We start from the raw sequence: 27,712 nt of genomic DNA on the forward strand, positions 1-27,712 counted from the left end.
CGGTCCCGAAACGGTCCCGAAGTGGTGCCAGAAATGGTCCCAAAATGGTCTCAAAATGGTCCCAAAATCATCCCAAAATGGTCCCAGAATATTCCCAAAATGGTCACCAAACAGTCCCAGAACGGTCCCGAAACGGTCCCAAAATGGACCTGAAATGGTCCCAAAACGGTCCCAGAATGTTCCCAAAATGGTCCCAAAAAGGGTCCCAAAGTGGTGCCAGAAATGGTCCCAAAATGTTCCTGAAATCGTCTCTGAATGTTCCCAAAACGGTCCCAAAATGGTCCCGAAATGGTCCCAAAAAGGGTCCCAAAATGGACCTGAAATGGCCCCAAAATGGTCCTGAAAAGGTCCCAAAATGGCCCTGAAATGGTCCCGAAATGGTCCCAGAATGGTCCCGAAATGGTCCCAGCATGGTCCCAGAATGGTCCCAGAATGATCCCAAAATGGCCCCAGAGTGATCCTGAAAGGGTCCCAAAATGGTCCCGAAGTGGTGCCAGAAATGGTCCCAAAATGATCCCAAAATGGTCCCAAAATGATCCCAAAATGGTCCTGAAACAGCCCCAAAATGGTCCCAAAATGGCCCCAAAATGGTCCCAAAATGGCCCCAAAATGTTCCTGAAATGGCCCCAAAATGGCCCCAAAATGGTCCCAGAATGGTCCCGAAATGGTCCCAGAATGGCCCCAAAATGTTCCTGAAATGGTCCCAAAATGGCCCCAAAATGGTCCCAGAATGGTCCCAAAATGGTCCCAGAATGGTCCCAGAATGGTCCCGAAATGGTCCCAGAATGGCCCCAAAATGGTCCCGAAATGGTCCCAGAATGGTTCCAAAATGGTCCCAGAATGGTCCCAAAATGGTCCCAGAATGGTCCCAGAATGGTCCCGAAATGGTCCCAGAATGGTCCCAGAATGGTCCCAGAATGGTCCCAGAATGGTTCCAAAATGGTCCCGAAAAGGTCCCAAAACGGCCCCGAAGTGGTGCCAGAAATGGCCCCAAAATGATCCCAAAATGATCCCAAAAATGGTCCTGAAAAGGTCCCGAAATGTTCCCAAAATTGACCCAAAATGGCCCAAAAATGCTCCCAAAACGGTCCCAAAATGGCCCCAAAATTCTGCTAAAAATTGTAGGGGCTCGGTCAGGGAGAGGGCGGAGGTGAAAAAAATGGGGGAAAAAACGGAGTTTTGGGGTGGGAAAAACCAGAGTTTTTGGGGGTGGAAAATGGGGAAAAAATGGAGTTTTGGGAGGTGGAAAAATGAGGGGGAAATGGGGGAAAAATGGAGTTTTGGGGGTGGAAAATGGGGGGAAAAATGGAGTTTTGGGGGTGGAAAAAAATGGACTTTTGGGGTGGGAAATGGGGGAAAAAAATGGAGGTTTGGGGGTGGAAAAAACTGAGTTTTGGGGATGGGAAATGGGGGAAAAAATGGAGTTTTTAAGGGTGGGAAAAAATGGAGGTTTTGGGGTGATAAATGGGGAAAAATGGAGTTTTGGGAGGTGGAAAAAAGGGAGGTTTTGGGGTGGAAAAAATGGGGGAAAAAACGGAGCTTTGGGGGTGGAAAAATGGGGGGGAAATGGGGGAAAAAATGGAGTTTTGGGGGTGGAAAAATGGGGGGAAAAAAAAGAGTTTTAGAGATGGAAAATGAGGGGAAAAAATGGAGTTTTGGGGGTGGAAAAAACTGAGTTTTGGGGATGGGAAATGGGGGAAAAAATGGAGTTTTTGGGGATGGGAACAGGGTAAAAAATGGGGTTTTGGGGGGTGGAAAAATGGGGGAAAAACAGAGTTTTGGGGATGGGAAATGGGGGAAAAAAATGGAGTTTTGGGGTGGAAAAATGGGGGGAAAAATGGAGTTTTTGGGGTGGAAAAAACCAGAGGTTTTGGGGTAAAAAATGGGGGGAAAAAAGGAGTTTTGGGGGTGGAAAAATGAGGGGGAAATGGGGGAAAAAGCGGAGGTTTTGGGGTGGAAAAAAATGGAGGTTTTGGGGAAGGAAATGGGGCAAAAAATGGAGTTTTGGGGGTGGAAAAAACGGAGTTTAAGGGGTGGGAAATGAGGGGAAAAATGGAGTTTTGGGGGTGGGAAATGGGGGAAAAATGGAGTTTTGGGGGTGAGAAAAAACGGAGTTTTTGGGGTGAAAAATGGGAGATGGAGTTTTGGGGGACGGAAAATGAGGGGAGAAAATGGAGTTTTGGAGGTGGGAAAAAACTGAGTTTTGGGAGAAAAAATGGGGAAAAAATGGAGTTTTGGGGGTGGAAAAAAATGGAGTTTTTGGGGTAAAAAATGGGGGAAAAATGGACTTTTGGGGGTGGAAAAATGGAGTTTTGGGGAGGGAAATGGGGGGGAAAAAAACGGAGTTTTGGGAGTGGGAAAATGGGGAAAAAACCGGAGTTTTGGGGTAAAAAATGGGGTGGGAATGGGGGAGCTGTGAGGGGAACGGCAGCAAAATGAGGCGAAAAATGATCCCAAAAATCCCGAAATGATCCCAAAAACCCCCCAAAAATGGATCCCCGGGCACCAAAACCCATTCCCGGATGCCCAAAATATCGCCCCAAAAATTATTCCAAAAAACCCCAAATCCCTCGGGGCTCCCCCAGACCCCAAATCTCCTTTCAACCCCCCCCCCCCCCCCCCCCCAAATTCCTCTCCGGAATCCCAAATTCCCCCTCCCAACCCCAAAATTCACCTTCAAATCTCCTCCGGAACCCCCAAATCTCCCCGAAATCCCCCCAAAATTTCCCCCAAATTCACGCAGGACCCCAAAACCCCCTCAAATCCCCCCAAAACCTCCTCGAATCCCACCCAAATCCCCTCAAACACCCCCAAAAATCCCCCCCAAAATCCCCAACCCCCCTCCGTTACCCATCGAGTCCCAGCTCACCCCAGCGCCCCCCCCCGAGCGCCTCAATCCCCCCTCAAACCCCCCCAAACCCCCTCGAATCGCCCCTAAATCCCCCAAACCCCCCTCAGAATTTGCCAAAATCTCCCCCAAAACCGCCCCAAAAAACCGCGTTACCATCGAGGCCCAAATCGCGCAGGGCCCCCCTGAGCGCCTCCAAGGCCTCGCGGCGGTTCCGGCACTTCCCGAGCAGCCGCTTGTAGTTAGGGCGCCCCCCAGCGGCCCGGAGGTATCGCTTCAACCGCGCCACCGCCGGCGGGTCCTGAGGGGGCGGGGCTTGGGTCAAAGGGGGCGGGGCTTGGGGTCAAAGGGGGCGGGGCTTGAGGAGGCCACGCCCACATGGGCGGGGGGAGGAGCTCCGCGGGGTTTTGCACCGAAATCCGCGCGAATTCCCCCAAAATCCGCCCGAATTCCGCGCAAATCCCCCCAAAATCCGCGAATCTCCCCCAAAGTCCACAAATCTCCCCAAAATTCCGCCCAAATCCCCCCAAAATCCGCGCGAATTCCGCCCGAATCCCCCCCAAAATCCGCGAATCTCCCCAAAATTCCGTCCAAATCCTCCAAATCCCCCCAAAATCCACAAATTCCACCAAAATCCCGCCCAAATCCCCCCAAAATCCGTGCGAATTCCGCCCAAATCCCCCCAAAATCCCCGTAAATTCCACCCCAATCCCCCTAAAATCTACGAATCTCCCCAAAATTCCGCCCAAATCCCCCCAAAATCCGCGAATCTCCCCAAAATCCGTGCGAATTCCACCAAAATCCCGCCCAAATCCCCCCAAAATCCGCACGAATTCCGCCCAAATCCCCCCAAAATCCGCGAATCTCCCCAAAATTCCGTCCAAATCCCCAAAATCCCCCCAAAATCCACAAATTCCACCAAAATCCCGCCCAAATCCCCCCAAAATCCGCACGAATTCCGCCCAAATCCCCCCAAAATCCACGAATCTCCCCAAAATTCCGCCCAAATCCCCCCAAAATTCACGAATCTCCCCCAAATTCCGTCCAAATCCCCCCAAATCCCCCCAAAATCCACAAATTCCACCAAAATCCCGCCCAAATCCCCCCAAAATCCGCACGAATTCCAACCAAATCCCCCCAAAATCTGCGAATCTCCCCAAAATTCCGCCCAAAATCCCCCGAAAATCCCCCCAAAATCCCCGTAAATTCCACCCCAATCCCCCCAAAATCCACGAATCTCCCCAAAATTCTGCCCAAATCCCCAAAATCCCCCCAAATCCCCCCAAAATCCACAAATTCCACCAAAATCCCGCCCAAATCCCCCCAAAATCCGCACGAATTCCACCCCAATCCCCCTAAAATCCACGAATCTCCCCAAAATTCCGTCCAAATCCCCAAAATCCACCCAAATCCCCCCAAAATCCACAAATTCCGCCCAAATCCCACCCAAATCCCCCCAAAATCCGCGTGAATTTCACCCAAATCCCCCCAAAATCCACGAATCTCCCCAAAATCCGTGCGAATTCCACCAAAATTCCGCCCAAATCCCCCCAAAATCCCCGTAAATTCCACCCCAATCCCCCTAAAATCTACGAACCTCCCCAAAATTCCGCCCAAATCCCCCCAAAATCCGGGCAAATTTTGCCCAAATCCCCCCAAAATCCACGCGAATTCCACCCAAATCCCCCCAAAATCTACGAATCTCCCCAAAATTCTGCCCAAATCCCCCAAATCCCCCCAAATCCCCCCAAAATCCGGGCAAATTTTGCCCAAATCCCTCCAAAATCTGCGCGAATTCCACCCAAATCCCCGCAAAATCCACAAATCTCCCCCAAATTCTGCCCAAATCCGCCCAAAATCCACGAATCTCCCCAAAATTCTGTCCAAATCCCCAAAAGCCACCCAAATCCCCCCAAAATCCACAAATTCCGCCCAAATCCCCCCAAAATCCGCGTGAATTTCACCCAAATCCCCCCAAAATCCACGAATCTCCCCCAAAATCCGCCCAAATCCCCCCAAAATCCACGCGAATTTCACCCAAATCCCCCCAAAATCCACGAATCTCCCCAAAATCCGCCCAAATCCCCCCAAAATCCGTGCAAATTTTGCCCAAATCCCCCCAAAATCCGCCCAAATCCACCCAAATCCCCCCAAAATCCACAAATTCCACCAAAATTCCGCCCAAATCCCCTCTAAATTCCTTAAAAATCCCCAATTCCCTCAATTATTCCCCAAACTCCAGCAAAATTCCCCAAAATTCCCCCAAAATCCACAAAATTCCCAAAAAATCCCCCCCAAATCCCTCAAAAATCCCCAAAATTCCCCCCAAAATCCCCCAAAATCCCCTCAAAAATTACAAAACTCCCTCAAAAATCCCCCAAATTCCCTCAAAAATCCCCAAAATTCCCCAAAAATCCCCCAAAAATCCCCCAAATCCCCAAATCTCCCCCAAAAATCTCCAAAAATCCCCCAAAATCCCCAAACATCCCTCAAAAATCCCCCAAAATTCCCACAAAATCCATAAAAATCCCCAAAACGCCCCCATAAATCCCAAAAATTCACCAAAATTCCCCCAAATTCCCTCAAAAATCCCAAAATTCCCTTTAAAAATCCCCCAAAATCCCCCCAAAATCCCTTCAAAAATCCCCAAAATCCCCCCAAACTCCCCCAAATTCCCCCCAAATTTCACCTTCCCCGGCCTCCACCGCTCTTCCTCCTCCTCCTCCTTCCTCCTCCTCTTCCTCCCGGCCTCTTCCTCCTTTTCCCGGCCCCTTTTCCGCCCTTTTTCCACCCATTTCGCCAGCGGCAAATCCTCCGAGTCCGACGAGTCGGATCCGCCCTTTCCCGGGCTTTTTTTGGGAATTTTCGGGGCTTTTTGGGGTTTTTCTTCCTCCTCTTCCTCCTCCTCCCCTTCCTCGCTCTCCGTTTTCGCCTTTTCGGCCTCGTTTTTGCCGCCCTTTTGCTTCCCGCTCCCCTTTTTTCCCGTTCTCTTCCCGTTTTTCCGGCCTGGATCTTCCTCTTCTTCCTCCTCTTCCTCCTCCTCTTCTTCCTCCTCTTCCTCCTCCTCTTCCTCGCTCCCAATTTCCCCCTTTTTCACCCCGTTTTGCCCGGATTTTTTTGGGTTTTTCCCGGGTTTTTTGGGGTTTTCGCCATTTTTTCTGGTTTTGCCCCCAGTTTTCTTCCTCTCCTCCTCCTCCTCTTCTTCCTCTTCCTCTTCCTCTTCCTCCTCCTCTTCCTCACTCTCAATTTTCCTCAATTTCGTCCCATTTTTCCCGATTTTTTGCTCTTTTTTCCCATTTTCCCCCTTTTTCACCCCATTTTCCCCATTTTTTCTGCTTTTCTCCCCAATTTTCTTCCTCTCCTCTTCCTCTTCTTCCTCCTCCTCTTCCTCCTCCTCTTCCTCACTCTCGATTTTCCTCCTTTTCCCACTTTTCCCAATTTTTTGCTCATTTTTCCCATTTTTCCCCTTTTTCGCCCCATTTTTCTGACCTGGCTTCTTTCTCTCCTCCTCTTCCTCCTCCTCCTCCTCTTCCTCTTCCTCCTCCTCTTCCTCACTCTCCATTTTCCTCAATTTCGTCCCATTTTTCCCGATTTTTTGCTCTTTTTTCCCAATTTCCCCCCTTTTCACCCCGTCTTTCCTGGATTTTTTCAGGTTTTCCCCATTTCTTCTGCTTTTTCCCTCAATTTTTCTCCTCTCCTCCTCTTCTTCCTCCTCCTCCTCTTCCTCACTCTCCACTTTCCTCCGTTTCATCTCATTTTTCCCAATTTTTTGCTCCTTTTTCCGAATTTCCCCCTTTTTCACCCCATTTTTCTGGCCCGGCTTCTTTCTCTCCTCCTCCTCTTCTTCCTCCTCCTCTTCCTCACTCTCCATTTTCCTCCTTTTCGTCCAATTTTTCCCAATTTTTCCCTCCTTTTTCCCATTTTTCTTCCTCTCCGCCTCCTCTTCCTCCTCCTCTTCCTCACTCCCAATTTTCCTCCGTTTCATCCCATTTTTCCCAATTTTTTGCTCCTTTTTCCCCTTTTTCGCCCCATTTTTCTGCCCCGGCTTCTTCCTCTCCTCCTCCTCCTCTTCTTCCTCCTCCTCTTCCTCCTCTTCTTCCTCCTCCTCTTCCTCACTCTCAATTTTCCCCCTTTTCCCAGTTTTCCCAATTTTTTGCTCATTTTTCCCATTTTTCCCCTTTTTCACCCCATTTTTCTGACCTGACTTCTTTCTCTCCTCCTCTTCCTCCTCCTCCTCTTCTTCCTCTTCCTCTTCCTCCTCCTCTTCCTCACTCTCAATTTTCCTCACTTTCATCCCATTTTTCCCGATTTTTTGCTCTTTTTTTCCAATTTCCCCCTTTTTCACCCCATTTTCCCCATTTTTTCTGCTTTTCTCCCCAATTTTCTTCTCCTCCTCTTCCTCCTCCTCTTCCTCCTCCTCCTCTTCCTCCTCCTCTTCCTCGCTCTCAATTTTCCTCCTTTTCATCCCATTTTTCCCAATTTTTTGCTCATTTTTCCCATTTTTCCCCTTTTTTACCCCATTTTTCTGACTTGGCTTCTTTCTCTCCTCCTCCTCTTCCTCCTCCTCCTCCTCTTCCTCACTCTCCATTTTCCTCCTCTTTGTCTCCTTTTTCCCAATTTTTTCCTCATTTTTCCCATTTCCCCCCTTTTTCACCCCATTTTTCTGACCCGGCTTTTTCCTCTCCTCCTCTTCCTCCTCCTCTTCCTCCTCTTCTTCCTCCTCCTCTTCCTCACTCTCAATTTTCCTCCTTTTCATCTCATTTTTCCCGATTTTTTCCTCTTTTTTCCCATTTTCCCCCTTTTTCCCCCCATTTTTCCCAGATTTTTTCAGGTTTTCCCCATTTTTTCTGCTTTTCCCCTCAATTTTCCTCCTCTCCTCTTCCTCTTCTTCCTCCTCCTCTTCCTCCTCCTCTTCCTCCTCCTCTTCCTCACTCTCAATTTTCCTCAATTTTGTCCCATTTTTCCCGATTTTTTCCTCTTTTTTCCCAATTTCCCCCTTTTTCACCCCCTTTTTCTGACCTGGCTTCTTTCTCTCCTCCTCCTCCTCTTCCTCCTCCTCCTCTTCCTCCTCCTCTTCCTCTTCTTCCTCCTCCTCTTCCTCACTCTCCATTTTCCTCCTTTTCGTCTCCTTTTGCCCAATTTTTTGCTCTTTTTTCCCATTTTTCGCCCCATTTTTCTGAGCCGCTTTCTCCCCCTCCTCCTCTTTTTCCTCCTCTTCCTCCTCCTCTTCCTCACTCCCAATTTCCCCCTTTTTCACCCCATTTTCCCCGGGTTTTTGGGGGTTTTCCCCAGATTTTTTCGGGGTTTCCGCTTTTTCCTCCTTTTCCCCCCCAATTTTCTTCCTCTCCTCCTCCTCCTCCTCCTCCCCCCCCCTCCTCACTCCCATTTTCGCCCCTTTTCACCCCATTTCCCCTCCCCTCCCCCTCCCCTCCCCCACCCCCGGGGGGCAGCTCCTCCCCGCCGCCAGGGGGCGCCAGACACAGTGCGTGATCCCCGCTGGCCACGCCCCCTTCCGGCTCCGCGCATGCGCTTTCGGCCTCGCTTACAAACGGCGCCCTGCGGACGAAAAGGGCGGGGTCAAGCAGGGCGTGGTCGCCGCGTGGGCGTGGCCAGCACAGGGCGTGGCCCCGGGGGGGGTCTCCGGTGGCTCGCGGCCCCTCCCGGCCCCTCCCGTTACCGTTCGCAGCCGCTCGGCGCCGCCGCCGCCGCCATTTCTTCGCCCTCAGAGCGGCAGCCAATGAGGGTGGAGGAGACGACAGCGGGGCGGGGCTTGAGGCGCTTCGGCCAATGAGGAGGCGGCGCTGTAAACGCGGAAATGCGCTCGGCCAATGGAGGCGAGAAAGTAGCGGGACGGGGATGAGCGGCAGGAGGTTGAGCCAATCAGAAGGCGGGATGGGAAGCGCTGGCCAATAGGAGCGCGGGGGAGGCGGGAAGCGATGCGGAAGTGATGGGCAGCCGCTCCAGCCAATCAGGAGAGTGTCGGTGGACGCAAAGGCCAATAAAAAGCGAGGGGAGGCGGGACAAATCCGCCGAGCCAATGGCGGTGCGGCGGAGGCGGGCCCCGCTCCGGGAATTGATTGACAGCAGCTCCATCCAGTGAGATCCCCGCGCCGGAAGCACCAACCAATCGGAAACGGACAAAGAAAGGGCTCAGCCAATCCCGCCCACGGCAGCGACCGGAACACTTCCGCATAGGCAGCCAATCAGCCCGCGGCGCGGGAAGGCGGCAGCCAATAGGAAGCGAGGGGAAGGGCGGGGCTTGTCCGCCATGAACGGGGCGGGCGAGGGCGATGGCGGCGGCTACAAACGGCGCTGCCGGGCCCTGAAGCGGCGCCTGAAGCTGCTGCTCTACGTGAGGGGCGGGGCCTGGAGGGGTGGGCGTGGCCTGGAGGGGCGTGGCCTGGAGGGGGCGGGGCCTGTGCGTGAGGGGAGGCCGGGGGGGGGGATGGGGGGGTGGCGGGGGGTGAGGGGATTTGGGGGAAAAATGAGCGAATTTGTGAGGGAAAAGTGCAAAAATGGGCGGCGGAACTGGAGGTTTGGGGGGGGGGAAGGGGTGGTTTTGGGGGGAAAAGGGGGGGTTTTGGGTAAAATGTGGGGGTTGGGGAGGGAGATGCTGGGTTTGAGGGGTTAAGGTGGGTTTTGTGAGGAAAAAGGTGAATTTTGGGGGGTGGAATGGATAAATTTAGTAATTCTGAGGGGGCTGCTGGGGATTTTGGGGGAAATTGCAGTTTCGGGGGAGTTTTCCTTCAATTTTGGGGAGAAAACCTCAATTTTTGGGAAAAACCCTCAATTTTGAAAGAAAAATTTTCGATTTTGTGGGAAAAACCCCTCAATTTCGGGGAAAACACCTCAATTTTGAGGGGAAAAACCTCAATTTTGGGGAAAAATCCTCAATTTTGGGGAAAAAATGCAATTTCGTGTGGAAAAAACCTCAAGTTTTGGGGAAACCCCCTCAATTTTGGGGGAAAAAGGTGAATTTGGGGGGGAAAATCCCCCAAATTTATCAATTCTGGGGGAGTTGCTGGGGATTTTGGTGGAAATTGCAGTTTCGGGGGAGTTTTCCTTCAATTTTGGGGAAAAAATCTCAATTTTAGGGGAAAACCTCTCAATTTTGGGGGAAAACCCCTCAATTTTGGGGGAAAATCCTCAATTTTGGGGGAAAGCTCTCAATTTTGGGAGGAAAATCGTCAACTTTGGGGGAAAACCCTCAATTTTTGGGAAAAAGTCCTCATTTTTGGGGACAATCCTCAATTTTGGGGGAAAACACGTCTATTTTGGGGGGAAACCCTCAATTTTGGGGGAAGAAGGTGAATTTTGGGGGGAAAAACCCCAAATTTATCAATTCTGTGGGAGTTGCTGGGGATTTTGGTGGAAATTGCAGTTTCGGGGGAGTTTTCCTTCAATTTTGGGGAATATCCTTAATTTTGGGGGAAAACTTCTCCATTTCAGGGAAAAACCTCAATTTTGGGGGAAGAAGGTGAATTTTGGGGAAAAAATCCTCAATTTTGGGGGAAAAAGCCTCAATTTTGGGGAGAAACGTTCGATTTTGGGGGAAAAACCTCCATTTAGTGCGGAAAAAACCTCAATTTTGGGGGAAAACTCCACGGTTTGGGTTCTAAAACAGTTTTCTGGGGAGGAAAAAATGGTTTTTAGGAGAAATCGTAATTTTGGGGATCAAAGCGAAAATTTGGGGGGTGAAAGACGCAAATTTAGGGAAAACGTGAGAAAAAAATGATCATTTGGAGACAAAAGCCTCCATTTTGTGACAAAAATGCCTCAATTTTGGGGTGAAACCGCAGGATTTTGGGGCTGGGATTTTGGGGATCTTTTCCCCTCCCCCAGCATGGGGTGGGCGTGGTTTAAAAGGCCCCGCCCACCCTCCCCTTGGCCCCGCCCACAGGAGCAGGAATGTTTCCAGGAGGAGCTGCGCCGGGCCCAGCGGAAACTCCTGAAAGTTTCCAGGGACAAAAGGTACCAAAATCGCCCGGATTGACCCCAAAAATCCCTTTCTTTTTCATTCAGACATTAAAACCTCCCAAAAAGCCCCGAAATGCCCCAAAATTCCCCAAAATTCCCCATTTTTCCTCTCAGTTTCCTCCTGGATCGGCTCCTCCAGTATGAGAACGTCGACGATGATTCCTCAGGTGCCTTTTGGGGCTGGGGGAGGGGTCAGAGGTCAAGGGCAGAGCGGGATCGGCCCCTCCCCCACCCCTCTGACCCCTCCCCCCTTTCAGACTCGGAGGCGACGGCGTCGTCCGACAACAGCGACGGGGACGGGGCCAAGGGGGCGGAGCCGGTGCCCGCCAAGAGGTGAGGGAAGGGTTAAGGGGAGCCAAGATGGCGGCCGGGGGTGGGCGTGGCTCCAATGTGGCCACTCCCCTTTGTGGGCGTGGCTTAAACCCATGAGCAGGTGCTACAAAATGGCTGTTGGGAGTGGGCGTGGCTCCATTTGGCCACTCCCCTTTGTGGGCGTGGCTTAAATTTGTGACCAGTGGTCCAAAAATGGCTGTCCCATGTGAGGGCGCCACTTCAAAATGGCCACCGGAAGTAGGCGTGGCTACATGTGGCCGCTCCCCTTTGTGGGCGTGGCCTAAACCTCTGAGCACCGGGCCCAAAATGGCCGCCCCACGTGAGGACGCTGCTTCAAAATGGCTGCCAAAAGTGGGCGTGGCTTCAACCTAGCCACTCCCCTTTGTGGGCGTGGCCTAAATCCTGGGACAGCGGATCCAAAATGGCCGCCCCACGAGGGCGCCCCTTCAAAATGGCCGCTGGAAGTGGGCGTGGTTCCAAAGTGGCTCCCTCCCCTTTGTGGGCGTGGCCTAAACCCTGGAGCAGCAGCTCCAAAATGGCTGCCTTACATGAGGTCGTCGCTTCAAAATGGCCGCCAGAAGTAGCAGTGGCTCCATGTGGCCACTCCCCTTTTTGGGCATGGCTTAAAGGTGTGAGCAGGTGTTCCAAAATGGCTGCCGAAAGTGGGCGTGGCTCCAATTTGGCCGCTCCCCTTTTTGAGCGTGGCTTAAACCCGCGGTCAGCGGATCCAAAATGGCCACCCCACGTGCGGGCGCTGCTTCAAAATGGCTGCCAAAAGTGGGCGTGGCTCCAACCTGGCCACTCCCCTTTGTGGGCGTGGCCTAAACCCGCGATCAGTGGATCCAAAATGGCCGCCCCACGTGAGGGCGCTGCTTCAAAATGGCTGCCAAAAGTGGGCGTGGCTCCAATCTGGCCACTTCCCTTTGTGGGCGTGGCCTAAAGCCTGGAGCAACGGATCCAAAATGGCCGCCCCACGTGAGGGCGCCGCTTCAAAATGGCCGTCGGAAGTGGGCGTGGCTATATTTGACCACACCCCTTTGTGGGCGTGGCTTAAGCTGTTGAGCAGTGTTTCTAAAATGGCCGCCCCACATGAGGGTGCTGCTACAAAATGGCCGCCGGAAGTAGGCGTGTCTCCACGTGGCCACGCCCCTTTGTGGGCGTGGCCTAAACCCGCGGTCAGCGGATCCAAAATGGCCGCCCCACGTGAGGGCGCCGCTTCAAAATGGCCGCCGGAAGTGGGCGTGGCTCCAACGCGGCCACCCCGGAAGTGGCGATCCAAGATGGCCGCCCCCATTGTCTCGCAATCCAAGATGGCCGCCGCCGGAAGTGGGCGTGGCCAACGCTCTCCCCTCCCCCCACAGGCGCCGCTCGCCCTCCCCTCCCCCCTCGGCCTTCGGCCCCTCCCCCTACATGGTGAGTGCCCCTCCCCCACCCCTTAAAGCCCCTCCCCCACCCCTTGAAGCCCCGCCCCTTTTTTCACCCCGAGGGGGGGGCGGGGCTTCGCCCGGCTCTGACCCCTCCCCCATCTCTCGCCCCTCCCCCCCCAAGATGGCGTCGCCGCCCTACGGCCCCTTCCCGCCCCTCCCCCCACCGCAGGGCGGGGCCCGGCCGCGCCCCTCCCCCGCCCGGCGCAGCAAAGGGGGACGGAGGGGACAGGTACGGACGGGGGGGGGGGAGGGGTCACTCGGGGGTCACTTGGGGGTCACTCGGGGGTCATGGGGGAGGGAAAAATGGGGGGAGGGGTCACTCAGGGGTCACTCAGGGGTCATGGGGGGAGGGGGAAAAGGGGGGAGGGGAAAAAGGGGGAGGGGTCACTCAGGGGTCACTTTGGGGTCACTCAGGGGTCACTTGGGGTCACTCAGGGGTCATGGGGGAGGGGGAGAAGGGGGAGGGGTCACACGGGGGTCATGGGGGGAGGGGAAAAAGGGGGAGGGGTCAGTCAGGGGTCACTTGCGGCCACTCAGGGGTCATTGAGGGGTCAGGGGCCACTCGGGGGTCACTCAGGGGTCACTCAGGGGTCATTGGGGGGTCAGGGGTCACTCAGGGGTCACTCAGGGGTCACTGGGGGGTCATTCGGGGGTCATTGGGGTCGTTGGGTTCCAGGGTCACTCCGGGGTCACTGGGGGGTCAGGGGTTTCTGTGGCCACTCAGTGGTCACTCAGTGGTCACTCAGTGGTCACTCACCGCTCACCCCCACCTGCCCCTCCCCCCCCCTCTCTCTCTCTCTCTCCCCTCCCCCCCCCTCCCCCAGCCCCCCCCTCCCCTCCCCCACCGCTCCCCCCCTGCCGTTCTCGGGGGGCGGGGGAGGGGCGGGGCCGGGCGGGGGGCGGGGCCAGGGCTCGCCCCTCCCCCCCGCGGCGCTGGCCCCGCCCCCCGCGGCGCTGGCCCCGCCCCCGCAGGCCCCGCCCCTGCCGGTGGCGCCGACGTTGCCGCGGCGACTGCTGAGCGACCCCGGCGAGGGGGAGGGGAGCGACGACGACGACGACGACGACGACGGCCTGGACGGCGACGACGAGCTGGTCATCGACCTGCCCGAGTGACCGGCGAGTGAGCAGTGAGTGACCGCTGAGTGACCGCTGAGTGACCGCTGAGTGACCCCTGAGTGAGCACTGAGTGACCACCGACCCCTGAGTGACCGCTGAGTGAGCACTCACCAGTGACCCCGAGTGACCCCGAATGAGCTTCAGTCATCGACCTGCCCGAGTGACCGGCGAGTGAGCACCGACCCCTGAGTGACCGCTGAGTGACCACTGAGTGACCACCGACCCCTGAGTGACCGCTGAGTGACCCCTGAGTGACCGCTGAGTGACCATTGGCTCCTGAGTGACCGCTGAGTGAGCACTCACCAGTGAGTGACCTCAAATGAGCTTCAGTCATCGACCTGCCCGAGTGACCGGCGAGTGAGCAGTGACCCCTGAGTGACCGCTGAGTGACTCCTGAGTGACCATGGGCTCCTGAGTGACCGCTGAGTGATCCCTGAGTGACCCCTGAGTGACCGCTGAGTGACCATTGGCTCCTGAGTGACCGCTGAGGGAGCACTCACCAGTGAGTGACCCCAAATGAGCTTCAGTCATCGACCTGCCCGAGTGACCGGCGAGTGACCAGTGACCCCTGAGTGACCGCTGAGTGACCCCTGAGTGACCGCTGAGTGACCATGGGCTCCTGAGTGACCCCTGAGTGACCCCTGAGTGACCCCTGAGTGACCGCTGAGTGACCGCTGAGTGACCACTGAGTGACCATGGGCTCCTGAGTGACCGCTGAGGGAGCACTCACCAGTGAGTGACCCCAAATGAGCTTCAGTCATCGACCTGCCCGAGTGACCGGCGAGTGACCAGTGACCCCTGAGTGACCGCTGAGTGACCCCTGAGTGACCGCTGAGTGACTGCTGAGTGACCGCTGAGTGACCATGGGCTCCTGAGTGACCCCTGAGTGACCCCTGAGTGACCCCTGAGTGACCGCTGAGTGACCGCTGAGTGACCACTGAGTGACCATGGGCTCCTGAGTGACCGCTGAGGGAGCACTCACCAGTGAGTGACCCTAAATGAGCTTCAGTCATCGACCTGCCCGAGTGACCGGCGAGTGAGCACCGACCCCTGAGTGACCGCTGAGTGACTGCTGAGTGACCATTGGCTCCTGAGTGACCGCTGAGTGAGCACTCACCAGTGAGTGACCCTAAATGAGCTTCAGTCATCGACCTGCCCGAGTGACCGGCGAGTGACCAGTGACCCCTGAGTGACCAGTGAGCGACCAGTGACCCCTGAGTGACCAGCGAGTGACCAGTAACCCCTGAGTGACCCCTGAGTGACCAGCGAGTGACCAGTAACCCCTGAGTGACCAGTGAGTGACCAGTGACCCCTGAGTGACGGCTGAGTGACCAGTGACCCCTGAGTGACCAGTGAGTGACCAGTGACCCCTGAGTGACCAGCGAGTGACCCCTGAGTGACCAGTGACCCCTGAGTGACCGCTGAGTGAGCACTGAGCAACTGCTGAGTGACCCCGAGTGACCCTGAATGAGCTTCAGTCATCGACCTGCCTGAGTGACCACTGAGTGACCAGTGACCACTGAGTGACCCCCAGTGACCACTAGTCATCGACCTCCCTGAGTGACCAGAGTGACCACTGAGTGACCACGAGTGACCAGTGAGTGAGCACTGACCAGTCAGCGACTCCTGAGTGACCGGTGATCCCTGAGTGACCAGTGAGTGACCACTGACTAGTAAGTGACCCTTGAGTGACCCCCAGCGACCACCAGTCATCGACCTGCCTGAGTGACCCACTGAGTGACCACTGACCCCTGAGTGACCCCCCAGTGACCATCAGTCCTTGATCTGCCTGAGTGACCACCGAGTGACCACGGACCACCGAGTGAGCGCTGAGTGGCCAGTGACCACTGAGGTGACCGCTGAGTGAGCACTGACCACTGAGTGACCCCCAGTGACCACCAGTCATCGACCTGCCCGAGTGACCAGAGAGTGACCAGTGACCCCAGAGTGACCCCGAATGAGCTTCAGTCATCGACCTGCCCGAGTGACCACTGAGTGACCACTGACCACCGAGTGACCACTGAGTGACCGCTGAGTGACCGCTGAGTGACCACTGACCACCGAGTGACCAACTGACCACTGAGTGACCGCTGAGTGACCACTGACCACCGAGTGACCACTGAGTGACCGCTGAGTGACCGCTGAGTTGATCTCCAGTGGCCCCAAATGACCACCAGTCATCAACCTGCGCGAGTGACCACGGAGTGACCGCTGAGTGGCCACTGAATGACCACTGAGTGACCAATGAGTGACCATCCATCATCGGCCTGTCTGAGTGACCACTGAGTGACCACTGAGTGACCACTGAGTGACCACCCCAGAGTGGACCCTCAAGAGGGTCAGCGAGCTCTGAGTGACCAAGGGACTGCTGAGTGGCCACTGAGTGACCACTGAGTGACCCCTGAGTGACCCCTGAGTGACCTCTGAGTGACCCCTGAGTGACCAGTGAGTGGACCCCTGAGTGACCCCTGAGTGACCCCTGAGTGGGGTCAAAAACTCCCAAATTTTGGGGTCAAGAATTCCCAGTTTTGGGTGAAAAAATTCCCAAATTTTGGGGTCAAAAAAATGCTCTAAGTTTTTGGTGAAAACCTCCCAATTTTGGGGTCAAAAATTCTCAATTTTGAGGTGAAAAATTCTTGAATTTAAGGGGCAAAAACGGTGGGTTTTGGAGGTTGAGAAAAAAGGGAATTTTGAGGTCAAAAATTGTTGTTTTCAAAATAAAAAATGGGGAATTTTGAGGTTAAAAATGGTGGGTTTTGGGGTGCAAAAATATCGGGAATTTTGAGGTAAAAATCGTGAATTCTGAGGTTAAAAATTCGCTGGTTTGAGGTGAAAAAAATGTGAATTTGGAGATAAAAATTGTTGGTTTCGAAGGTATAAAAATGCTGATTTTTGAACTAAAACGTTGTGAAGTTTGAGGTAAAAAATCGTGAATTTTGGGCTGCGAAACTTCTGGATTTTGAGGTAAAACTCGGCGATTTTGAGGGGAAAAAACTCGCTGGTTTTGGGGTAAAAAATCGTGAATTGTGAGGTTCAAAAAAAATCAGTAATTTCGAGGGAAAAAATCGTCAATTTTGGTGTAAAAAACCCCACAAATTCGGAGAGGTAAAAAATTGTCAGTTCTGAGGTAAAAAACTGTGAATTTTGAGGTAAAAAATCGCCCAGTTCTGAGGTAAAAAAAAATCACCAATTTTGAAGTAAAAAATCACGAATTTTGAGGTCAAAAATCGCCAATTCTGAGGTGAAAAATCGCCAATTCTGAGGTAAAAAAATCAGGAATTTTGAGGTAAAATATTGCCAATTCTGAGGTAAAAAAACCTCTCGAGTTCTGAGATAAAAAATCACCAAATTTGAAGTAAAAAATTGCCAATTCTGAGGTAAAAAATCACCAATTTCGAGGTTTAAACATCACGAATTCTGAGGTAAAAAATCGCCAGTTCTGAGGTAAAAAATCGCGAATTCGGAGGTAAAAAAATCGCCAATTCTGAGGTAAAAACCCTCGAGTTCTGAGATAAAAAATCGTCAATTCTGAGGTAAAAAAACCGCGAGTTCGGAGGTAAAAAAATCACGAATTTTGAGGTAGAACATCGCCAATTCTGAGGTAAAAAAATCACGAATTCTGAGGTAAAAAAATCGCCAATTTTGAGCTAAAAAAATCGCTAGTTTTGAGGTAAAACCCCTCGAGTTCTGAGATAAAAAAATTGCCAATTCTGAGGTAAAAAAACCGCAAATTCTGAGGTAAAAAATCCGCGAATTCTGAGGTAAAAAAACCTGGAGTCTGAGGTAAAAAATCGCCAATTTTGAGGTAAAAAAATCAAGAATTTTGAGGTAAAATATTGCGAATTCTGAGGTAAAAAAACTCTCGAGTTCTGAGATAAAAAGTCACCAAATTTGAAGTAAAAAATTGCCAATTCTGAGGTAAAAAATCACCAATTTCGAGGTTAAACGTCACGAATTCTGAGGTAAAAAATCGCCAGTTCTGAGGTAAAAAATCGCGAATTCGGAGGGTAAAAAAAATCGCCAATTCTGAGGTAAAAACCCTCGAGTTCTGAGATAAAAAATCGTCAATTCTGAGGTAAAAAAACCGCGAGTTCGGAGGTAAAAAATCACGAATTTTGAGGTAGAACATCGCCAATTCTGAGGTAAAAAATCACGAATTCTGAGGTAAAAAATTGCCAATTTGAGCTAAAAAATCGCTAGTTTTGAGGTAAAACCCCTCGTCTGAGGTAAAAAACCGCAAATTCTGAGGTAAAAAATCCGCGAATTCTGAGGTAAAAAACCTGGAGTTCTGAGGTAAAAAATCGCCAATTTTGAGGTAAAAAAATCAAGAATTTTGAGGTAAAATATTGCGAATTCTGAGGTAAAAAACTCTCGAGTTCTGAGATAAAAAGTCACCAAATTTGAAGTAAAAAATTGCCAATTCTGAGGTAAAAAATCACCAATTTCGAGGTTAAACGTCACGAATTCTGAGGTAAAAAATCGCCAGTTCTGAGGTAAAAAATCGCGAATTCGGAGGTAAAAAAAATCGCCAATTCTGAGGTAAAAACCCTCGAGTTCTGAGATAAAAAATCGTCAATTCTGAGGTAAAAAACCGCGAGTTCGGAGGTAAAAAATCACGAATTTTGAGGTAGAACATCGCCAATTCTGAGGTAAAAAATCACGAATTTCTGAGGTAAAAAATTGCCAATTTTGAGCTAAAAAATCGCTAGTTTTGAGGTAAAACCCCTCGAGTTCTGAGATAAAAAAATTGCCAATTCTGAGGTAAAAAACCGCAAATTCTGAGGTAAAAAATCCGCGAATTCTGAGGTAAAAAACCTGGAGTTCTGAGGTAAAAAATCGCCAATTTTGAGGTAAAAAAATCAAGAATTTTGAGGTAAAATATTGCGAATTCTGAGGTAAAAAACTCTCGAGTTCTGAGATAAAAAGTCACCAAATTTGAAGTAAAAAATTGCCAATTCTGAGGTAAAAAATCACCAATTTCGAGGTTAAACGTCACGAATTCTGAGGTAAAAAATCGCCAATTCTGAGGTAAAAAATCGCCAGTTCTGAGGTAAAAAATCGCGAATTCGGAGGTAAAAAAATCGCCAATTCTGAGGTAAAAAAATCACCAATTTTGAGGTAAAAACCCTCGAGTTCTGAGGTAAAAAACCGCGAGTTCGGAGGTAAAAAATCACGAATTTTGAGGTAGAACATCGCCAATTCTGAGGTAAAAAAATCGCCAATTCTGAGGTAAAAAATTGCCGATTCTGAGGTAAAAAATCGCCAGTTTTGAGGTAAAAAACCCACGAATTATGAGGTAAAAAAATCTCGAGTTTTGAGGTAAAAAATCACGAATTTTGAGGTAAAACGTCGACAATGCTGAGGTAAAAAATCATCAATTCTGAGGTGAGAAAATCATCACATTTAAGGTTAAAAAAGCATCGCAATTCTGAGGTAAAACCGGTCAGTTTCGGTGTAAAAAATTGTGATTTTTAAGATAAAAACCTCCTGCCTCTCACGCTACAAACCCCGCGAACTCTGAGGTAAAAACCCCTGAAATCGGAGGCGGAAACCGCCGCCTTTGGGGCAAAAAAGTTGATTTTCCGCTTTCCACCAGAAACGCGAATTTTTTTTGGGGGGGGGTGCAGAACCCACCGGGTTTTGGGGTAAAATCCGCCGGTTTTGGGGTAAAACCCGATGGGTTTTTGGGGTAAAATCCGCCGGTTTTGGGGGTAAAAATCCGCCGGTTTTGGGAAAAATCCGCCGGTTTTGGGGTAAATCTCGCCGGTTTTTGGGGTAAAACCCGCCGGTTTTGGGGTAAAATTCCCCGGTTTTGGGGTAAAATTCCCCGGTTTTTGGGGCAAAATCCGCCGGGTTTGGGGTAAAATCCGCCGGTTTTGGGGTAAAACCCGCCGGTTTTGAGGTAAAATCCGCCGGTTTTGGGGTAAAATCCGCCGGTTTTTGGGGTAAAATCCGCCGGTTTTGGGGCAAAATCCGCCGGTTTTTGGGGTAAAATTCCCGGTTTTTGGGGTAAAATCCGCCGGTTTTGGGGTAAAATCCGCCGGTTTTGGGGTAAAGTCCGCCGGGTTTTGGGGGTAAAATCCGCCGGTTTTGGGGCAAAATCCGCCGGTTTGGGGGTAAAATTCCCTGATTTTTGGGTAAAATCCGCCGGTTTTGAGGTAAAATCCGCCGGTTTTGGGATAAAATCCGCCGGTTTGGGAGTAAAACCCGCCGGGTTTTGGGGCAAAATCCGCCGGTTTGGGGGTAAAATTCCCTGTTTTTTGGGGTAAAATCCACCCGATTTTGGGGTAAAATCCGCCGGTTTTTGGGGTAAAACCCGCCGGTTTTGGGGTAAAACCCGCCGCTTTCGGCTCCTTCCCGCCGCTTCCGCACTCGCTTTCCCAGCGTCCCCCGCGCGCTGCGCCGGGGGGGTGGGGGCGCGGTTATTGCGGGAAGTGACGTCTGCGCGTGTTATGACGTCACTTCCGCTTCCGCCTTTCCCTCAGCGGCGGCTCCGTCAGCGCGGCGTGTTCGGTGAGGGGGGGGGGAGGGGCTGGGGGGGGTCCCGGGGTGGGGGAGGGGCCCCTGAGGGGGGTTCGGGGGTCCAGGGGTGGGGGAGGGGCGGGATGGGGAGGGGGGAGGGGTCGTGAGGGGGGTCTTGGGGTGGGGGAGGGGGCCGTGAGGGGTGGGGAGAGGCCCCTGAGGGGGTTCGGGGGTGGGGGAGGGGCCCCTGAGGGGGGTTCGGGGGTCCAGGGGTGGGGGAGGGGCGGGATGGGGTGGGGGGAGGGGTCGTGAGGGGGTCTTGGGGTGGGGGAGGGGCCGTGAGGGGTGGGGAGAGGCCCTGAGGGGGTTCGGGGGTGGGGGAGGGGCCGTGAGGGGGTTCGGGGATCCCGGAGTGGGGGAGGGGCGGGATTGGGGGGGGAGGGGTCGTGAGGGGGTCCTGGGGTGGGGGAGGGGCCCCTGAGGGGGTTCGGGGGTCCCGGGGTGGGGGAGGGGCTGGATTGGGTGGGGGAGGGGCCCCTGAGGGGGTTCGGGGGTCGCAGGAGTGGGGGAGGGGCGGATTTGGCGGGAAAAATCGGGGATTTTGGGGGGAAATTGGGGATTTGGGGTGAAAATCGAGGATTTTGAGGTCCAATTTGGGGATTTCGGGGTCAAAATTGGGGGGGGTTGGGGGCGAAATTGGGGATTCTGGGTGAAAATTGGGGGATTTGGGGTAAAACTGAGGGATTTTGGGGGGCAAATTGGGGATTTTTGGGTCAGAATTGGGGGATTGGTGAAATTTGGGGACTTTGAGGTGAAAATCGGGGATTTTGGGGGTGGGAAGGGTCGGTTGAAGGTTGAAGTTGGGTTTGGGGTGAAAATTGGGGATTTTGGGGTCAAAATTGGGGGGGTTGGTTAAATCGCTGAATTTGGGTCTGGAGCGCTTCGATTTTGGGGGGAAAAAATCGGGGATTTGGGGTGAAATTTGGCATTTTGGGTCAAAACGAGGAATTTGGGGGTAAAACGGCAGGTTTGGGGGTAAAATCGCTGATTTTGGCGGCAAACTTGGGGTAAAAATGGGGAGTTTTGGGGCAAAATCGTGGAATTTTGGGCCCGGAATGCTTGGATTTTGGGGTGAAATTTAGGGGTGAAATTTGGGGCAAAATCGGGGATTTTGGGGTAAAATTTGGGAATTTGGGGTGAAATTTGGGGATTTGGTGTCAAAAGGGGAATTTGTGGGTAAAATCGCTGATTTTGGGGCAAATTTGGGGTAAAAAATGGAGAATTTGGGGTGAAATCGCTGAATTTGGCTCAAAAATGGGGAAATTTGGGGGGAAGTGATAAATTTGGTACAGAAGTGGCAATTTTTGATTAAAAATGGGGGAATTTGGGGGTAAAATGCGCAGGTTTGGGGTCGCAATCGCTGAATTTGGGGCAAACTTGGGGTAAAAAATGGGGAATTTTGGGGCGAAATCGCGGAATTTTGGGCCCGGAACGGTGGGATTTTGGGGTGGAAATTTGGGGTAAAATCGGGGATTTTGGGGTGAAACTGGGGGTGAAATTGGGGGTGAAATTTTGGGGTAAAATCTGGGATTTTGGGGTAAAATCTGGGATTTTGGGGTAAAATCTGGGAATTTGGGGTGAAATTTGGGGATTTTGGGGTGAAATTTGGGGATTTGGGGTCAAAACGAGGAATTTGGGGGTAAAACAGGCAGGTTTGGGGGTAAAATCGCTGATTTTGGGGGCAAATTTGGGGTAAAATGGGGAATTTTTGGACGAAATTTCTGAATTTGGGTCAAAAATGAGAAATTTTGGGAAAAATTGGTGTATTTGGGACAGAAGTGGCGATTTTTGGGTAAAAAGGAGAATTTGGGGGTAAAATGCGCAGGTTTGGGGTCGCAATCGCTGAATTTGGGGCAAACTTGGGGTAAAAATGGGGAATTTTGGGGGTGAAATCGTGGAATTTTGGGCCCGGAACGGTGGGATTTTGGGGTGAAATTTGGGGGTAAAATCGGGGATTTTGGGGTAAAATCTGGGGAATTTGGGGTGAAATTTGGGGATTTTGGGGTGAAATTTGGGGATTTGGGGTCAAAACGAGGAATTTGAGGGTAAAACGGCAGGTTTGGGGGGTAAAATCGCTGATTTTGGGGGCAAACTTGGGGTAAAATGAGGAATTTTCGGACGAAATTTCTGAATTTGGGTCAAAAATGAGAAATTTTGGGAAAAATTGGTGAATTTGGGACAGAAGTGGCGATTTTTGGGTAAAAAGGAGAATTTGGGGGTAAAATGCGCAGGTTTGGGGTCGCAATCGCTGAATTTGGGGCAAACTTGGGGTAAAAAATGGGGAATTTTGGGGTGAAATCGTGGAATTTTGGGCCCGGAACGGTTGGATTTTGGGTGTGAAATTTGGGGATTTGGGGTCAAAACGAGGAATTTGGGGGTAAAACGGGCAGGTTTGGGGTAAAATCGCTGATTTTGGGCGAATTTGGGGTAAAAATGGGGAATTTGGGGCAAAATCACTGAATTTGTGTCAAAAATGGGAAATTTTGGGGAAAAATTGGTGAATTTGGGACAAAAGTGGCGATTTTTGGTTAAAAAAGGGGAATTTGGGGGGAAATGGGTGGATTTGGGGTCAAATTGCTGAATTTGGGGCAATTTGGGGTAAAAAATGGGGAGTTTTAAGGCAAAATTGCTGAATTTTGGGCCCGGAACGGTTGGATTTTGGGGTGAAATTTGGGGGCAAAATCAGGAATTTTGGGGTAAAATTTGGGATTTGGGGTGGAATTTGGGGATTTTGGGGTCAAAACGAGGAATTTGGGGGGAAAACGGGCAGGTTTGGGGGTAAAATCGCTGAATTTGGGGCAAACTTGGGGTAAAAAAGGGGGAATTTTGGGTTGAATTTTGGGCCCGGGCCGGTTGGATTTTGGGGTGAAATTGGGGGTTTTGGCGCCCCAGGCGGCCCCGCCCCCTCCCGCCGCCCCTCCCCCGCCCCGCTCCGTGGCCGCCATGTCGCGATTCTTCACCACCGGCTCCGACTCCGAGTCCGAATCGTCGGCGTCCGGAGACGAAACGGCCCCGAAAGCGCCGGGGGGGCCCTACAGCAAGTGGGGGGAGGGGCACGAAGGGGGGGGGGAGGGGCATGGAGGGTGGGGGAGGGGCACAGAGGGTGGGGGAGGGGCACAAAGGGCGGGGGGAGGGGCCTGGAGGGTGGGGGAGGGGCACAAAGGGGGGGAAAGGCACAAAGGGGGGGGAGGGGCACAAATGGGGGGGGGAGGGGCACAAATGGGGGGGTGAGGGGTCTGGAGGGTGGGGGAGGGGCAGAATGGGGGGAGGGGCTGAAAGGGGTGGGGGAGGGGCTTGAAGGGTGGGGGAGGGGCACAAGGGGGGGGGAGGGGCACAAATGGGGGGGGTGAGGGGCCTGGAGGGTGGGGGAGGGGCACCAAGGAGGGGGAGGGGCCTGGAGGGCGGGGGAGGGGCAGATAGTGGTGGGGGAGGGGCAGAATGGGGGGAGGGGCCTGAAGGGTGAGGGAGGGCTGAAAGGGGTGGGGGAGGGGCACAGAGGGTGGGGGAGGGGCACAAAGGGGGGGGTGAGGGGCCTGGAGGGTGGGGGAGGGGCACAAAGGGGGGGAGGGGCTGAAAGGGGTGGGGGAGGGGCAGATAGTGGTGGGGGAGGGGCAGAATGGGGGAAGGGGCCTGAAGGGTGGGGGAGGGGCAAAAAGGGGTGGGGGAGAGAGAGGCCTGAAGGGTGGGGGAGGGGCTGAAAGGGGGGGGGGGGCCTGGAGGGTGGGGGAGGGGCACAAAGGAGGGGGAGGGGCACAAAGGAGGGGGAGGGGTGGGATGGAGTGGGGGAGGGGTGAGAAATGGGGTTTTGGAGGGTGGGGGATGGGCAGAAAGGGGTGGGGGAGGGGCCTGAAGGGAGGGAGAGGGGCAAAAAGAGGGGCAGGGCCTAAAAGGGTGGGGGAGGGGCTGAAAGGGGGGAAGGGCCTGAAGGGTGGGGGAGGGGCAAAAAGGGGGGAGGGGCCTAAAAGGGTGGGGGAGGGGCTGAAAGGGGAGAAGGGCCTGAAGGGTGGGGGAGGGCAGAAAGGGGTGGGGGAGGGGCCTGAAGGAGTGGAGGAAGGGCACAGAGGGCGGGGGAGGGGCCTGGAGTGTGGGGGAGGGGCAGAATGGGGGGAGGGGCAGGAAGGGGTGGGGGAGGGGTGTCCATGGTGGGGGGTGGGGTCTCCATGGGGGGGGTGGGGTCTCCATAGGGTGTCCATAGGGTGGGGGTGGGGTCTCCATGGGGAGGGTGGGGTCTCCATAGGGTGTCCATAGGGTGGGGGTGGGGTCTCCATGGCCCCCTCCCCTCCCCCCCAGGCCGCTGCTGCTCAGCGAGGATGAGGAGGACACCAAGCGCGTCGTGCGCAGCGCCCGCGACAAGAGGTGAGCGCGGGGCGGCCGGGGGGTCCCTATCGATCCCTTATCGATCCCTCATCGATCCCTTATCGATCCGTTAGAGATCCCCCATCGATCCCTTATCGATCCCTTAGAGATCCCCTATGGATCCCTTATAGATCCCTTATAGATCCCCTAGCGATCCCCTATCGATCCCTTAGAGATCCTCTATCGATCCCCTATCAATCCCCTATCGGTCCCTTATCGATCCCCTATCGATCCCTTAGAGATCCCCTATGGATCTCCTATCAATCCCTTAGAAATCCCTTATTGATCCCCTATCGATCCCTTATAGATCCCGTATCGATCCCTTATAGATCCCCTATCGGTCCCTTGTGGATCTCTTATAGATCCCCTGTGGTTCCTCTATGGATCCTCCATCGATCCCGTATGGATCCCCTACGGATTCTCTATGGATCCCCTATGGATCCCGTGTGGATCCTCTATGGGTCCCCTATGGGTGCTCCATAGATCTTCAATGGATCCTGTATAGATCCTTTATGGATCGCCTATGGATCTCTTATAGATCCCCTATGGGTCCCCTATGGATCCTTTATAGATCCCCCGTGGATCCCCTATTGGTCCCTTGGGGATCATCTGTGGCTTGTCTATGGATCCGCTGTGGATCCCTTATGGATCTCCTATTAGATCCCCTGTGCATCCCCCATAGATCCCCTATAGATCCCCTATGGGTCTCCTATGGATCCCTTATGGATCATTTATAGATCCGCTATGGATCCCCTATCGATCCCCTGCGGATGCCAATTGATCCCAATCAATCCCGATTTGATCCAAACCGACCCCAAATCGATCTCAAATCGACCCCAAATCGATCCCAAATTGACTCAAATCGATCCCAGTCTGGTTCCGATTGGTCCCAAATTGATCCAAATCAATTCCGAATGGATCCCAATCGATCCCCAAATTGACCCACATCGATCCTGGTTTGGTTCTCATCGACCCCAAATTGATCCCAATCGACCCAAACCGACCCCAAATGGATCCCAATCGATCCCAAATTGACCCAAATCCATCCCAATCGATCCCAAATCGATCCCAAATTGACCCAAATTGATCCCAAATTGACTCAAATTGATCCCAAATTGACTCGAATCGATCCCAGTCTGGTTCCAATTGATCCCAAATTGATCTGAATCAATTCCGAATGGGTCCCAATCGACCCAAATTGACCCAAATCGATCCCAAACTGACCCAAACCAATCCCAGTTGATCCCAAATTGACCCAAATCGATCCCAAATTGACTCAAATCGATCCCAGTCTGGTTCCAATTGACCCCAAATTGATCTGAATCAATTCCGAATGGGTCCCAATCGACCCCAAATGGATCCCAATCGATCCCAGATTGACCCAAATCGATCCCAAATGGATCCCAATCGACCTAAACCGATCCCAATCGACCCAAACTGACCCCAAATTGATCCCGATCGACCCAAACCGACCCCAAATCGATCCAAACCGATCCCAAATCGATCCCAATCGACCCAAACCGATCCCAGTCGACCCAAACCGACCCCAAATCGATCCAGTTTGATCCGAAATCGAGCCAGACCAACCCAAACCGGCCCAAACCGATCCCCACCGACCCAAACCGATCCCAAACCGATCCCAATGGATCCCGAATGGATCCCGCTCGATCCCAGGTACGAGGAGCTCACCAACCTGATCCGCTCCATCCGCAACGCCATGAAGATCCGCGACGTCAGCCGCTGCCTCGAGGTGCCCAACCCCCCCAGACCCCGCCCTTCCGCCCCCAGAGCCCCCCACTCACCCCAAAATCCTCCCTTTTACCCCAAAACCCCAATTTCAGCCCAAAATCTCCACTTTTACCTCAAAATCCTCAGTTTTACCTCAAAATCCTAAATTTCAGCCCAAAATCCTCGGTTTTACCTCAAAATCCTCAGTTTTACCCCAAAATCCTAAATCTCACCCCAAAATCTCCAGTTTTACCTCAAAATCCTAAATCTCACCCCAAAATCCTCAGTTTCACCCCAAAATCCTCAATTTTGCCCCAAAATCTCCAGTTTTACCTCAAAATCCTCAGTTTCATCCCAAAATCCCCGATTTCACCCCAAAATCTCCAGTTTTACCTCAAAATCCTGAATCTCACCCCAAAATCCTCAGTTTCATCCCAAAATCCCCGATTTCACCCCAAAATCTCCAGTTTTACCTCAAAATCCTAGATTTCACCCCAAAATCTCCAGTTTTACCTGAAAATCCTCAGTTTCACTCCAAAATCTCCAGTTTTACCCCAAAATCCCCAATTTCACCCAAAAATCCCCAATTCCACATCAAAATCCTCAGTTTTACCCCAGAATCATCAGTTTCATCCCCAAATCCCCGATTTCACCCCAAAATCTCCAGTTTTATCTCAGAATCCTAAATCTCACCCCAAAATCCTCAGTTTTACCTCAAAATCCTCAATTTCACTCCAAAATCCTCAGTTTTACCTCAAAATCCTCAATTTCACCCCAAAATCCTCAGTTTTACCCCAAAATCCTAAATTTCACTCCAAAATCCTCGGTTTTACCTCAAAATCCCCAATTTCACCCAAAAATCCCCAATTCCACATCAAAATTCTCACTTTTATCCCAAAATCGTCCGTTTCATCCCAAAATCCCCGCTTTCACCCCAAAATCTCGAGTTTTATCCCCAAATCCCCAATTTTCACCCCCAAATCCCCAATTTTACCCCAAAATCCTCAGTTTCACCCCAAAATCCCCAATTTTCACTCCAAAAGCCCCAATTTCACCCAAAAATCCCCGATTTCACATCAAAATTCCCAGTTTTACCCAAAAATCCTCAATTTCAGCCAAAAGTCCCCAGTTTAATCCCAAAATCTCCAGTTTTACCCAAAAATTCTCAGTTTCACCTCAAAATCCCCAATTTTATGCCAAAATCCCAGTTTCACCCCAAACCCCTCAGTTTTACCCAAAAATCCCCAATTTTCACCCCCAAATCCCCAATTTTACCCCAAAATCCCCAGTTTTACCCCAAAACCCCCAGTTTTACCCAAAAATCCGTAATTTTACCCAAAATTGACCTTTTCTGCCCCAAAAATCCCACGTTTTACCCTAAAACCGCCCGTTTCCACCAAACCCC

General features: G+C 52.4%; 4 protein-coding genes across 4 annotated transcripts in view; 3 read left to right on the forward strand and 1 right to left on the reverse strand.

Annotated features, from left to right (window-relative positions):
• The window catches only part of LOC138101139 (INO80 complex subunit E-like), a 5,209-nt gene extending 5,056 nt beyond the window's left edge, over positions 1-153 (forward strand). Inside the window, 1 exon segment of the mRNA XM_068998995.1 lies at positions 88-153. Coding sequence (XP_068855096.1) covers positions 88-153 — 66 coding nt within the window.
• Positions 154-2,954: 2,801 nt separating this feature from the next.
• Positions 2,955-8,234, reverse strand: LOC138101140 (ABC transporter F family member 4-like). Its single transcript, XM_068998996.1, has 2 exons — positions 5,538-8,234; positions 2,955-3,149 (listed from the first exon to the last, which is right to left on the reverse strand). The coding sequence occupies exons 1-2, from the start codon at positions 8,232-8,234 to the stop codon at positions 2,955-2,957; spliced, it is 2,892 nt and encodes a 963-aa protein (XP_068855097.1).
• Positions 8,235-9,088: 854 nt separating this feature from the next.
• Positions 9,089-16,604, forward strand: LOC138101148 (INO80 complex subunit E-like). The gene is made up of 8 exons (XM_068999007.1): positions 9,089-9,200; positions 10,749-10,819; positions 10,940-10,992; positions 11,083-11,158; positions 12,520-12,571; positions 12,707-12,814; positions 13,420-13,712; positions 15,236-16,604. The coding sequence occupies exons 1-7, from the start codon at positions 9,117-9,119 to the stop codon at positions 13,696-13,698; spliced, it is 723 nt and encodes a 240-aa protein (XP_068855108.1). The 5' UTR covers positions 9,089-9,116; the 3' UTR covers positions 13,699-13,712; positions 15,236-16,604.
• A 3,578-nt stretch (positions 16,605-20,182) lies between these two features.
• Positions 20,183-26,329, forward strand: LOC138101141 (eukaryotic translation initiation factor 3 subunit C-like; the record flags this gene model as incomplete). The annotated part of the gene is made up of 4 exons (XM_068998997.1): positions 20,183-20,214; positions 23,116-23,264; positions 24,514-24,579; positions 26,254-26,329. Coding segments are annotated over exons 2-4 (240 nt in total), but the record flags the coding sequence as incomplete, so codon positions are not given.
• Between the last annotated feature and the right edge of the window lie 1,383 nt (positions 26,330-27,712).

This window comes from Aphelocoma coerulescens, unplaced genomic scaffold (assembly GCF_041296385.1).
Source record: "Aphelocoma coerulescens isolate FSJ_1873_10779 unplaced genomic scaffold, UR_Acoe_1.0 HiC_scaffold_204, whole genome shotgun sequence".
Classification (NCBI taxonomy): domain Eukaryota; kingdom Metazoa; phylum Chordata; class Aves; order Passeriformes; family Corvidae; genus Aphelocoma; species Aphelocoma coerulescens.